The following is a 12935-nucleotide window of genomic DNA, read 5'->3' as shown; positions in this document are numbered from 1 at the left end:
GAGCTGAAACGTGCAGAACTACTACATCCATCGTCAAGAAGGTACAAATATTTATAAACAGTTGTCTACTCAAGATGCTCAACGTCCCTTAACCTGAAACCATATATATATATATATATATATATATATATATATATATATATATATGGGTTTATTTAATTAATAAACATGATACTCAGATCTACATATATAGTATAATAATATAATGAATAACATGAAAATCGAATCAATTAGTTAATTCGTAAGAATTTTCAACTCATGATTAGAATTAAAAAATGTATAGTTTTCATAAAGATGCATGAGACAGTAGAATATTAACTATTCTTGGGCTGCAATTCTTACAAATGCAATGAATATATTAAGTCCTGCAGGTCATTATTAAATTATTAATAATAAAATAACTGTGCATATTACGATAATTATTTCAAGGAAAATTTTATAATTAGTCTTACCTACTCAAGTCAAATATTGATTATCTATGAACATATTTCTCATTCCATTTTTACTGTTAATGATTATAAGCAATCTTCTACTCCACCATCGTCATTATTATTATGATTACTATCATTCCTCCTCATATATATAAACTATGAACATAAGCTTAAAAATTTTAATACCGGAAGCTGATTGCCTATAGTTTCAAACGAATGTCTATCAGTATTATGAGTTTAAAATGAACAACAATTAAGAGTTGAGTAAAAAAAAGTTGGGTTGGTACACTACTGACTATTGATTTGTATTAGTATAATTTATATGATGTTTTCTGTCATAAATTTATATATATATATGGTCGGATAACTAATGCTTATAATGATTATTAGTACAAAATATTGTCATAAACGTGGTTAGAAGTTATTATAAATGAACATGATATATCATTAATTACAGTTAAATGTTACAAATGAATAGTATGTAGGAAGAAGTTGAGGTTCGGGATAGGATTTTGGTAAGGTACTGGTTTGAATCTGTGACTAAAGTTCTCGATTACTTTTAGTCAGTAAATTCATATTATTGTATAAGCTACTTGACTCAAGTTATTTTAGAGTTCAATAAAAAAGATTTCAGATGAACTCATGAATCCTTAATGGTTGAACATCATATATGCTGTATATTGATCAGGAAAAAGTTGATTGACTTGGTATTTAAATCCAATATGAAAATAAAATTCCTTGGTTGTTACTGAAAAAAAATGATGAGTTGATCAGATTATCTATGCTTTGCAGCAAACAATAATTTTAAGTAATACCAACTGAAGAATTCATTTGTATAAGGTTATTTTAATCATTGATCATATAATTGCAAGGCATATTAAGCCCAGTTTAAGCTAAAGTTTGTAAGCAACACAATCGTATTGCCTGAAATAAAATATTTTGATTTCGGTTGATAAAGAAGAGAGTTAGATGATTTACATATTAACCAGAGAGTTATTAATTCAAGTGTTATTCAACCTACTTATAGCTAACCGGTCAATTAACAGTATTATTCGTCAAATAAATGGTGCTGATTGTAGTCTAACAAACAAATCTTCAGTTGGTTACTGAGTTATAATGACTAACCATAATAGAAAGAAAATTTTTTAAGGAAGTAAATTCCTAAACATACTGAAACAAAATAGAGTAGTTCTAAGATACATAAAAATAGTTATTGAAATATTGATAATATTCAGTCAAACACTAGCTGGATCTATCATCGATAAGACTTCGAAAAGAAGGAATTATCTGTTTTATTCTTCCGTTCATCACAGTATAGTAGATAAATCTTTATATTATCTACTGAAACCCTGATTCATCCATTTCACTTTAGCAATTAGAGAATATCACTAAATTATATGCTTAAAATATTGTTCAGAGTCAAGTACATAAATCTGTACCTGGTAAATAGGTAAGTAAAAACTCTAATGGTATAATCAACTGGTAGTCACTAACTATAATTTAATATATCGATATACTTATCATGAATGTTTACGAATAAGTTTTAGAATAATGCTGACTGTAAATAATGTCAAAACTAAACATCTCAATTATGTAATAAATACCAATTTTAGTATTAAACAATGAATACATAATTTTATCATATATTATCCATATATATTATAGTGTTAATATTTACTTGTTCTCATAAGTTTAAGTAAGGATACTAATTGTTATTAAAATTTATAAAATGAGTTCCGTTTTATAAATATGTACTGATATGATTTTATGTGATAATTTTTTTTTCGAAATTATGAATTTGTGTGTGGATGCTTATATATCACTATGTACTACCCATTATGGTATGATATGAATATTTAGGTTTACACTTTAAGTAATGGTTATGACAGTAAGTCAAGTTTCCATTCACAAGAAAACATGATATGTACTGATCAGGAATTCAATATGATCAGTGTTTTCATTGGCATATTAGTAGTTTTCAATTGTTTTACAAGTACATCATCACACAATCGAAATGAAAGTTTTCGAATTAAGTTATACTATCTTTATATATACATACAGTATACACTCATGTACTTATAAATAAATGTATAATAAAATGAGTGGACAAGATTTGTAAAAATTGTACTCGATCAATTAATTTAAATAATTTTCTATAAAATAAGAATTTTACTAAATTTTATTATTATGGAGAAAATATCTATGTACAATTTATAAATAATGGGTCAAAGACCACAACTATCCAGTCTAAATTAGAACTCAATAACATAGAATTATTTAGTGTAGTTTACTTACACAGTTCATATTTTCATTATTACACAGTAGCACAACAACTTAATATTTAATCGACCTCAAAGCTTCGAAAAATTATTAAAAACGAAATTCATATATATATAAATATATATATATATATATATATATATATATATATATATGCACAATTCTTGTTCCAAAACGAGTGAATATTTATGTATTATTTATGCGAATAATTAGTTTAATCAATTAATTAGCGAATATTCTGAGAGTTAACTGGAGAGAGAGAGAGAGAGAGAGTAAAACAGGATAAAGTCAGTTGTAAACTTTCTCACATGCATACATATACACTTTGTTTGGATTTAAATGCACATATGTGTACCCCGAGTAAACTGATAGAGTAAGCATAAAGTAGGTCTATACAATATGTTTATATATATGCTTAACAAATAAAATTTCAATTAAACATAGCACTACACTATTTTGTGATTACGTATATAAACATTATAGAATGGTATTGTGCGATTAGCATCCTCATCATTTTTAATATTAGAACAATTCATATCTGATGTATACTGTTTCAGTGTATGCAAGAACATATTTTTATAACTGTATAACAGCTGATTAACCGTTGAGTATTTAGTGATAAACTTCCGTTTTTTTCTATAATTTCAATAAAGAAATTCATAATGATGATTATGACAATTAGTATTATGTATATTATATCTACCATACGAATATAAAAGTTAGTGTTGTAATCGTAAGAAATTGTATTTCAGCAGTAGCTTTATTGTTAAAACTAGCAGAAAAAATATTACGACCTCGTAATCATAGATGAGAATTAAGGATGCTTTTTTTTTCATTCAAAATGCAAATAATGAACTTAGTTTATGATGACAATCATTACTTTGTGCTCTGTAAAGTTACATAACCAATAAAAATTCTGAAATAACATTTCTTGATTTAAAAAAATTATAATTAGCTCAGTAGACTAGAAATATTTCAGAGCTACGAATGATCTGTTAAACAGTTCTAAACTTTTATTTTATGAATATAAATGCATCATCGTGTATACGTTATATGAGGAATAAAATGAAAAGTATCTATTTACAAGGAAAAATATTTCAGCAGAAATATGTGTTATTATTATTATTACCACTATGATAAAAATCAGGTATTCGAATGAAGTTACATGCATCAATAGGATCCAAATCTTATAGTAAGCAATAATTGGCTTAAGGTATTCTAACTATTCGATCAAGTGTAAAACCAGGCAGAAGCTATAATTAGTTCATTCCCAGGAATTGGTAGCGATAAATTTGTGCAAATCTTTAAAAGGAATTCTATTAACTTTTGTTTTTTTCATATTTACTTAATGCTGTTGTTTGGGTCAATTCAGTTCTTTGGGAAAAAAGAGGACACATATAGGGCAATCTAATCCTTAGTCATCAGTTATAATTTCTGTGGACAACAAACTGTTAAGACAAATTATTACCTTTATATTCATACCCAAAATTAGATTATTATGAAAAACCCTTTTGTAATGAATAATTAAGTATGCTTCTTCAGTCAATACAACTGTAATGACGTTGTGAATGGATCATGAAAGATGATATTTTCAACCAAAATAAAATATGCTATTATTGAGTATAACTTTTTAAATATCTTCAATAATATTTCTTCTTCATTTTGTACTGGATATTTTGCGAAAAAATTCAAATTTACTATTTGAAGCAGATTTAGTAAGATTTTCGCTGTTATTTTTGGAGGGAACGATTTAAATTTAGAAAATCTAAAAGTTTCATTTATCACTTGTTAGATAAAATAAACAGTCATGAGCTTACCAATAACTAACTTTAGGGTTCTAATGAGAATTCGTGACTGGTGGAATTCAACAATACTTTATTAATGACACTAAATGATCACCGTATCATACAATGACTATAACTGAAAATTTAGATAACCGGATCCCAATTCATTGGTCTGAATGTCTTGAGTTCAGTTTTGTGTAGTAAATACTTCTGAGAAACTTAAAAACAAGAACAACTGCTTTATAATATTTCCTGATATTTATTAGCTTCCTAGCTAATATCAGTCCTTTAAGGAAACTGTCTTTGCGAAAAGAAAGTTATTGAAGCTAACTCTAGTATTGTTTTTATTAAACGTCGTTATAGTCACCAGAATAAAACATAAATTCTGATTTTAGATTTCAGACTAGCCTAATAGTTTAAAATGATAAGGTGACTAGTTAAATTAAACTTTTATGAATTTTAAGAAATATGAAAAAAACACAGGATATTCCCTTGAATGACATCATCATCTTAATGGATTATCGTTTGTGAATGTATACATGCAGTCTAAGAGATAATAATCGAAAGGATAATAACATCTACGTCAATTAACATATATATGAACTCAACTGGATTAAAATAATAAAATTTATCCAACTCCATCAAATCGTTGTTATTATTATCAATAATAATTCTAAATGATTTACAAATTGAGAAAATTCACTTGATCCCATTATACATGTATAAAACCTAATCAATATTGTTAATATGATAAATTCATTCACACATACCTACAAAAAAATAGTGACAGAATAAACTTTTTGAATATTCAACAAATTCACATTTTCGTTCACCTACACTATCATTCACCACCAGTTAAACAACAATAACAACAGTAGCTACCCTACCACCATCAACATCACCAGTACTAACCATGACAGAGATTACCTAAGACAAATGATCTACTCATTCATTTGACCAATTTTTAATCAACTACCTAACCAACTAGCTTACATATATACACATGTATATACATATATAAAGAAGGGAAGTATGCATTTCATTTATTTATGTATATATATAGTCATAGTGAGTAAACACTATATGAGTAAGAATAACTAACACAAAGATACTAAGACATTCTACCATAATATGCTAATGATGGACACATTAGAATTTTTGAGACCAGAATTTGATCAACTCAAAATAGGGACAGGTGTGATATATCTAAGAAAAATTGTGTTTTGACCAAAAATAGAGTAAGAATATAAAGTGTATATGCACATACATATAAACATACATACAGAGTAACATACAAACAATTCGATCGACTAACTTAGTCAATTTTATACACCTGTCTAAAATGTTTCATTTATAAGTGAATTTTTACTGATTAATCAGTTCTGTTTACACATTTTATGATTACGTAAACAAATGAGAATAAATAATCTATGATGGATAATATTCTATTGAATAGTTTCAAAGATTTTGATAAATCCAAAGATATTTTATATTATAATTGAGAAAACATTAAAATAAAAAAAACGCATGACAAACTGGTTTATCGACATCTCTATGATTTTTGTCATTATGGTATACATTCTCAATTATTAAATCTATAGAGATGGTTTTATTGAATCAATGGTTTGAAATTTAGTGCTTAGTGTTTAAGGGATTTAGAAAACTTTGGCTCGCCACAGTTTATAATAACAAAATACTATTGTAAATGTTTATTATATCCTGGCTGCTAGTGGCATTCCAAACAAAGTATGGTAAATTTTAAATACAATATGTCATTAATTTAATGTTGAAATTACCTAAATCCAGCTACTCAGCTTCATTCTCAAAACTTTCAGATTATAATCCTTGTGCTTCAAATAATTGTGTATCCACGTCTGAGAGGTGAAATAAAGAGGTATTAAGGCAGGGGACTTGTGGGATTTCAGGCTGAGATAAAACTTCTGTCCAGTACCCACCGACATAAGTCCATATATAGTAAAGAATGATTAACAGTTTACAAACGTGGCTCAATTTAATAGAGGGGACCATCAATATCTTAATTGTTGACTCACCATTTACAGTGCCGAATACTTCCAGACCAACATCACTTTGTTTCCGTAGAAAAATATGAAGATATAACACATTGGTATACCAGTGCCAATTTGTTTAGGTACACCAAAAAATTTACTGCACTGTATAAAATATCAGACACTTAAAACTCAAGATCCTCAAAATCTCTAGTTATCTTCACGTAATTTCTGACACACTTATGGAATCGAGTCTTGTACATATATTTACATGAGTAAAAATGGTCTTAGGATAAATGAGGAGAAGACAGCTGGTCCAAAGGAATAACTCCAGGGGTCTTTAAGAAAGATGGTTCAGTTTTAGCGATTAGGTTGACTAATATTTTAGCTGAAATCTGGGAGGTGGACGTAACCCCATCCGATTGGTCACAATCACTGATTGTTCCAATATAAAAGAAGGGGTCCAAATCATCCTGCGATAACCATACAGGCATTAGTTTGACTAACATAGCATCTAAAATACTAGCCTCAATAATTATCGGGCGCCTAACCAAGACTCATGAACTACAAACACGAAAAAATCAGGCTGGCTTCGGACCTGGTCGTGTTTACATCGACCACATACTCACCATTCGTCAGATTTTAGAACACAGGCATGCTTATTGGGATCTGACAGTGGTGATCTTTGTTGACCTAAAAGCAACATTTGACTCTGTAGACCGAGAGGTTCTGTGGTAGTGTCTGTCATTGAAAGGTGTACCTCAGAAGTACATAAACCTTGTGAAGGCTCTTTACTCGAACACTACCAGTCGAGTCAGAGCTTATGGAGAACTGTCGTCTAATTTTACAACCTCAATTGGTGTCCGACAAGGCTGTCCACCATCTCCATTTTGGTTTAGCTTCATCATAGACCTACTGCTGGAAGTAACACTCGTTGACTGAATTTTCAGGAATTGATCTCCTACCAGGGGGTCCACTAAGCGACTTAGAATACGCAGATGACATAGTCATGTTTGTTGAAGATGGTTATAAAATACAGTCTTTTGGTAGCGTTGAACAACAATGCCACGATGTTTGAGATTCGTTTCTCCCCCTCTAAATGTAAACTGTTGCTCTAGGACTGGCCTGCGTTAACACCTAAACTAAGGATAGGGAGTGAAGTAGTCGAACGCGTCGACAGCTTCACTTATCTTGGAAGTCTGATTAGCCCTAATGGGTTGGTGTCTGACGAAATCTCAGCACGGATTCACGAAGCTTGTTTGGCTTTTGCTAACCTATGGCGAAGGCGAGATATTCGTCTATCAATTAAGGGTATACCGTGCGGCAGTTCGTTCTGTTCTACTTTACGGCTGAGAAACGTGCCCATTAAGAGTAGAAGATGCTCGTAAGTTACTAGTATTTGATCACAGATGTCTTAGAAATATTGCTCGCATCTGCTGGGATCACCGGGTAAGTAATAGTGAGGTTAGACACAGGGCATTAGGGAATGATGGTAAATCAGTTGATGAGGTTGTGAATCTTCATCGATTGAGATGGATTGTTCACATGTTACGTATGTCTGGACACCGATTACCACCATGCGCAATGCTGACTAGTATTGGGGATGGTTGGAAGAGAGGAGAGACCAAACCAAAACGTGGCATCAGTGCTTGAAGTCACTAACTTCTAGTCTGAGCCATGTTGGTAGATGAAGACTACTTGGTTGAGGTCCGCGTGACTATCGTGACCAATGGTTAGAGACTCTGTGTGACATGGCTCAGAATCGGTAACAATGGCGTTGGTGTATACATTCTCTATCTTCCCTTAAACCGTGTGGTTAAAATTACTTTACACTTTTCTTTCTACGAACTAATTATTTCTCCCTGTATCATATCCTTATATTGAAAGGTTTTTTACTACCATTGAAGTAACTGCTTCCATGGATCTGGTATTCATCTTGTTGTGCTAATGAGGTATGGTAACTTGGACCGATTCATGAATGTGTTTGGTCCCACGTTGCAGTTGACTGACTGACTAATTGACTCAGGATAAACTCAAAAAGACCACGTACTTTATTGTATCTGATTCAGAATCATTATAATCTGTGTTGAATTGACCAACATATTTGATTTTGGTCAACACTCAGGTGATGGGATTACATTGAAAATAAGGTTAAAATGCGACCACTTCTATGCGAACACTTTTATGTGTTGGAGGGAAGTTCAAGTATACGTATTCTCCGGGTACATCTGTAAATTCAAGTTTAACAACTAAGTTTAAATCGTACTGTCAACAACATAACAGATTTTGTGACGTTTTTAAGTATTTCAAGTATACCTTAACATTTTCTAATATTTATGCTCTACAAAATTAGTCGGTTTTAGTGACCTGTGGAGGATTTCAATGTACATCCACTGATATGAGCTGGCATATATGCAGCTTGTGGCTTTTATGTATCTGAAGGGACGACAAAAAAGTTGTTCAAAAAAACCTTTTCCAACTTTCATAAGGAAAGAATAGACAGAGTGATCAAATGTTTAAAGTTATGCAAAGTGTAATTTTATACTTACAGGAGTAGTTGCCTTTCTACGACGAGATCCGCTGATGGAAAATGCCGGGCTTCCTAAAGTAGGTGTCTGAGCTTCAACTGTGACGGTACCGTCTTGGTATACTTGCATATCCAAATTAGTGTCCTGCTCTGAATTTTCCAGGTTTTCAGCTGTAGGAGTAATAATTGTGTTTTTTGTTGAGGAAACAGTAGAAACTGTACACGTGGTACATGATGAGGAGGCAGTACTTACTGTCGCCTGTTGCGACTGGGTCTTGTTGGCATGCTGTAAGGCTGCGATTGCATTAACGAGATTTAGAGCAAGGCTACTTTGTGCAGTAGTTGCATTAGAATTTGTCAGACTGAGAGGAAGAGTGCCTCCAGACATAGTGGAAGGTGTGACACAACTAAAACCGAGCGCATCAGATGTTGTTGTTGGGGTATGAAATCTTTCAATAAGTTTCGCACTTGGGTTCTGTAAAATGAAAAAAAGATCCATGAATTATTACAACAAATGATAAAATAAATAAACTTTCTTCACATAATAGATGAAGCACATTTATTTGATCTATTTAGGAGGGACACTCATTAATATTCATTGAACACGGGAAAAGGTGATAAAATGAAATTATACAACTCTATGTGAGAACCATAAAAGTCATCAAATACCAACTAAGGCTTATCTCTTCTGTCGATCATTGATATGATCAGAATAAACTAAATAATATGTGACCACTAGAATACAGGTTTCATTTATACTCATTTGGTGTGTTAGTATTCATTAGATTTTAGCAACTTAAAAGCTACCAAGAGTGAGTCTAATAAAACGAAAGTATGTTCCAGGTTCATAGATTTCCAACTCAAGTCTTTATGGTTAATCAGAATCGAGTTAGAAACATACGTTTTTAAGTAAGTTATGTAAGCATAGTAGTTGCATGAAGGCAAAGCCAATAATCATAGTTATATAAACTATAACAGCTGAATAAATGAGATAAAAATTGGTCTTGCAAGTAACTCAAGTTTATGACGAAGATTTGTGATGGCATTAATAAGTAAATTTTCATATGGAAAAATCAGCTGTTGTCGGTATTTACTCCTGTATTCATAAGTACACATGTAAAACGATCGCGAGTCACTGAACCTCTGAATATTATGAGGACGTTTCTAAAGGGTTTTAACAATAATTAAGGGTTTCGTGATGTCCTTAAAGCTAAAGGACGTTTGTAATGCTCAAAACTCGTAGAATATTTAGAAAATATAACAAGGACTGTTCAAAATCCTTTCAACTTTTGAGGTAGTACTTGGTTGGGTGTTGCATATTATCGTTAAAATAGGTCCAAAACTTTTTAAAAGTATCGGAGAAAGCTACTCTAAACAGCTATATGTTTTGGTAGAACACACCACGAATACTATGAAGTTGGTAAAATGAAATATTAAGGGTTTTGAGTGTCTTCCTACTTAATGTATATGGTTTTCTGGTTAGTCAGTTCTAAGATACGTAGAACTTGGTCTATACTTGCATCAGTTCAAGCCTGTCCATTATATCAGCACAGAGAGATAAAATTACCAAGTCAGTCGCCAGAACAGTAGTAGCTTAGAACTGATTTTGTGGAATTTTATTTGTTTACGAGACAGACCAATAGTTCGGGGCAATTTGGTTTTACTAAATGTTGGTGTACTGAAGTAAACAATAAACTGAACATACTTTAATTCAGGTTGAATAAAGTAAATATACACCCAGTTGTGTAGATATAAACCACGAAAAATCAATGTTATACATACAGATATTATGTTACGACAAAATCTATGGTTCCTTCCTCTGAATATCATTGTTTAGTAACAAAAATCTTGAGAGTACTTAGTGAGAGAAATACTACACTTATTAGTCCATAATTCACTTTTTCGGAGAGGCAAACTTGACGATAAGATTATATGTGAAATGGCAAAAGCTGTCTCAAATGTCGCTATTTTAAACTCAGTGTAATGATGTGCCGGAGTTTTAAGTCAACCTAGTTAGAATCAGAAGGCTTACATAATTCCGACTGGCTAAAAAGATGAAATCCCTTCATCTAGAATGAACGGAACACGAATAAAAAATACTTCTGAGTCATTCTATGGGTGGATTGAAACTGTTAAAATGTTTATTGGCCTTGTTCCTACGATATTATTACTTAGTGTTACTGTGCTACCAACCGAAAAGGATCAGTCCACTCTCATTCTTAGTTTACCAAAAGATTTTGCAGTAACTTATAAACTGGCCATAAAAACACCAACCTACATGTACCCGTTGTCACAGATTCGTCGATTAAGTGATTGCTTAGTCTTAATATGCAGCTTGTAATGGTAAGAGCTTTTATTTGGAATGTTTGACTCAGCAGAAAAACGTGAATTACGTAGTGTGTAACAAAAGCAGATCAGTGATTCAAGACAAATAACTCGACTTAGTAACGGTGGATGAATCAATTAACTTGGTACAACTGCTGTATACCTGTTTCTGGTGCCTATAAAACACCTAGACAACGGTTATCGGTACTGTAGATACCTTTGAGGATCCACAAGTCAAACATATTATCGTCGTTGTTTCCAAAGACAAAATGAAAATCATACAGGACTCAAACTGTACTGCGTTAAGCAAAAACACAAAGCACGGAATATTAAAGTGAAGCAATATGCTCGTATAAATAAAATTTATTGGTCGAGAATAATGTATTCCGATATTCGTTAATTGTTCGATTTGGGTTCCAATGAAAAACTGATAAAATAAAAACGGCTTGAACACCAAAATATTTCAACGGTTTTACGTGACAAAATGCTCAAATAAATTTGAGGAGCGAAATTAATGAAGTATCGGATGGTGTTTACAAGGTCCTGGACAAAAATAAATATCCAGGTAATACCAGAAAGGAACATCATCTCACTTACTTCGGTTATCCTGTGATATATTCTCAGGTGCTCCTCCATTAGGGATCGTTCTGTTGACATGCTTGAACATTGGGAACAAGTATAGGTGAGAAATCCCAGAGAAGTTGGATGTCGTAAACGAAAATGTTCCTTCAGTGAGGTAGGATTTAGAGTCAAGTAATCGCAAACATTGCATCGAAGAACATGTACGTATGTGTTGACTGCATTAGTAAGACGCGTTAGCACTAGGGACACAGTTTTGGCTGCCTGTTGGTTAGTGTTTGCATCATTCTTTAGCAAGCAAAAATTATCACAAGGGTTCTGTTTAAGTATATTGTTATTTAAAGTAAGCGATGCAATACACTGCTTTAAAAGTGGCTCATGAATTTGATCCATCTGTGTGAGTATATGCTATGTCATATATCAGTGTGCAGAAAGAGAACTAAACTCGACAATTTTACAGAGCAAGAGATGACCCCTTTAACATATGCGCGTTTAAGGGTTGATATGTGATATCGCGTGTGTGAAACGAAATAGCACAGATAAATACAAAAAAGATGACAGTTGAAGTAATCGAGTGGATCTAGAAATATAATTTTTAGAAAGCTGAATATTATTGCAAGATGTTTTGATAACGTCTGAGTTCAAAGCATTCCTACTCAGGGAATTTTCAGTTGGACTTTGAAGATTTGGTCATAGCTCATGTAATTCATACAACGAAGCCCTATCTAGTGGATCGTAGAAAGTGGATAAGATTAGACCGAAACCTTTGGGCTGTGACCAAAACAAAGGCTTATAGTAATTTGCTTGCTTTCGTCATGGAAACATGTAAAAAGTGGTGTACAGTAAGACCCGAAATTTATTGTTGTCAGTAAACTACTAATTGTGTTTGGATCAGAAACATGATCATTGAGTACCATCTAAATGTCTGGATTGCATTGAGTAAATAAATTTTATTTTGTAGACATGAATATCAATCATGAGACAATGAGTTACCAAATACCTG

At 31.9% G+C, this 12935-nt stretch overlaps 1 protein-coding gene across 1 annotated transcript in view; it reads right to left on the bottom strand.

The window, feature by feature from the left end:
* Smp_157830 (putative erythrocyte membrane protein) overlaps positions 1 to 12325 on the bottom strand; it is a gene marked incomplete at both ends in the record, with an annotated part of 44957 nt that extends 32632 nt beyond the window's left edge. The window contains 2 exons of the mRNA XM_018789460.1: positions 9051 to 9503; positions 11951 to 12325. Coding sequence (XP_018654901.1) covers positions 9051 to 9503; positions 11951 to 12325 — 828 coding nt within the window. The remainder of the gene's footprint in view (positions 1 to 9050; positions 9504 to 11950) is intronic.
* Between the last annotated feature and the right edge of the window lie 610 nt (positions 12326 to 12935).

Source organism: Schistosoma mansoni, chromosome W, assembly GCF_000237925.1.
Source record: "Schistosoma mansoni strain Puerto Rico chromosome W, complete genome".
Lineage (NCBI taxonomy): Eukaryota > Metazoa > Platyhelminthes > Trematoda > Strigeidida > Schistosomatidae > Schistosoma > Schistosoma mansoni.
The sequence above is the reverse complement of the archived record's forward strand: the minus strand, read 5'-3'. Positions and strand labels throughout refer to the sequence as shown.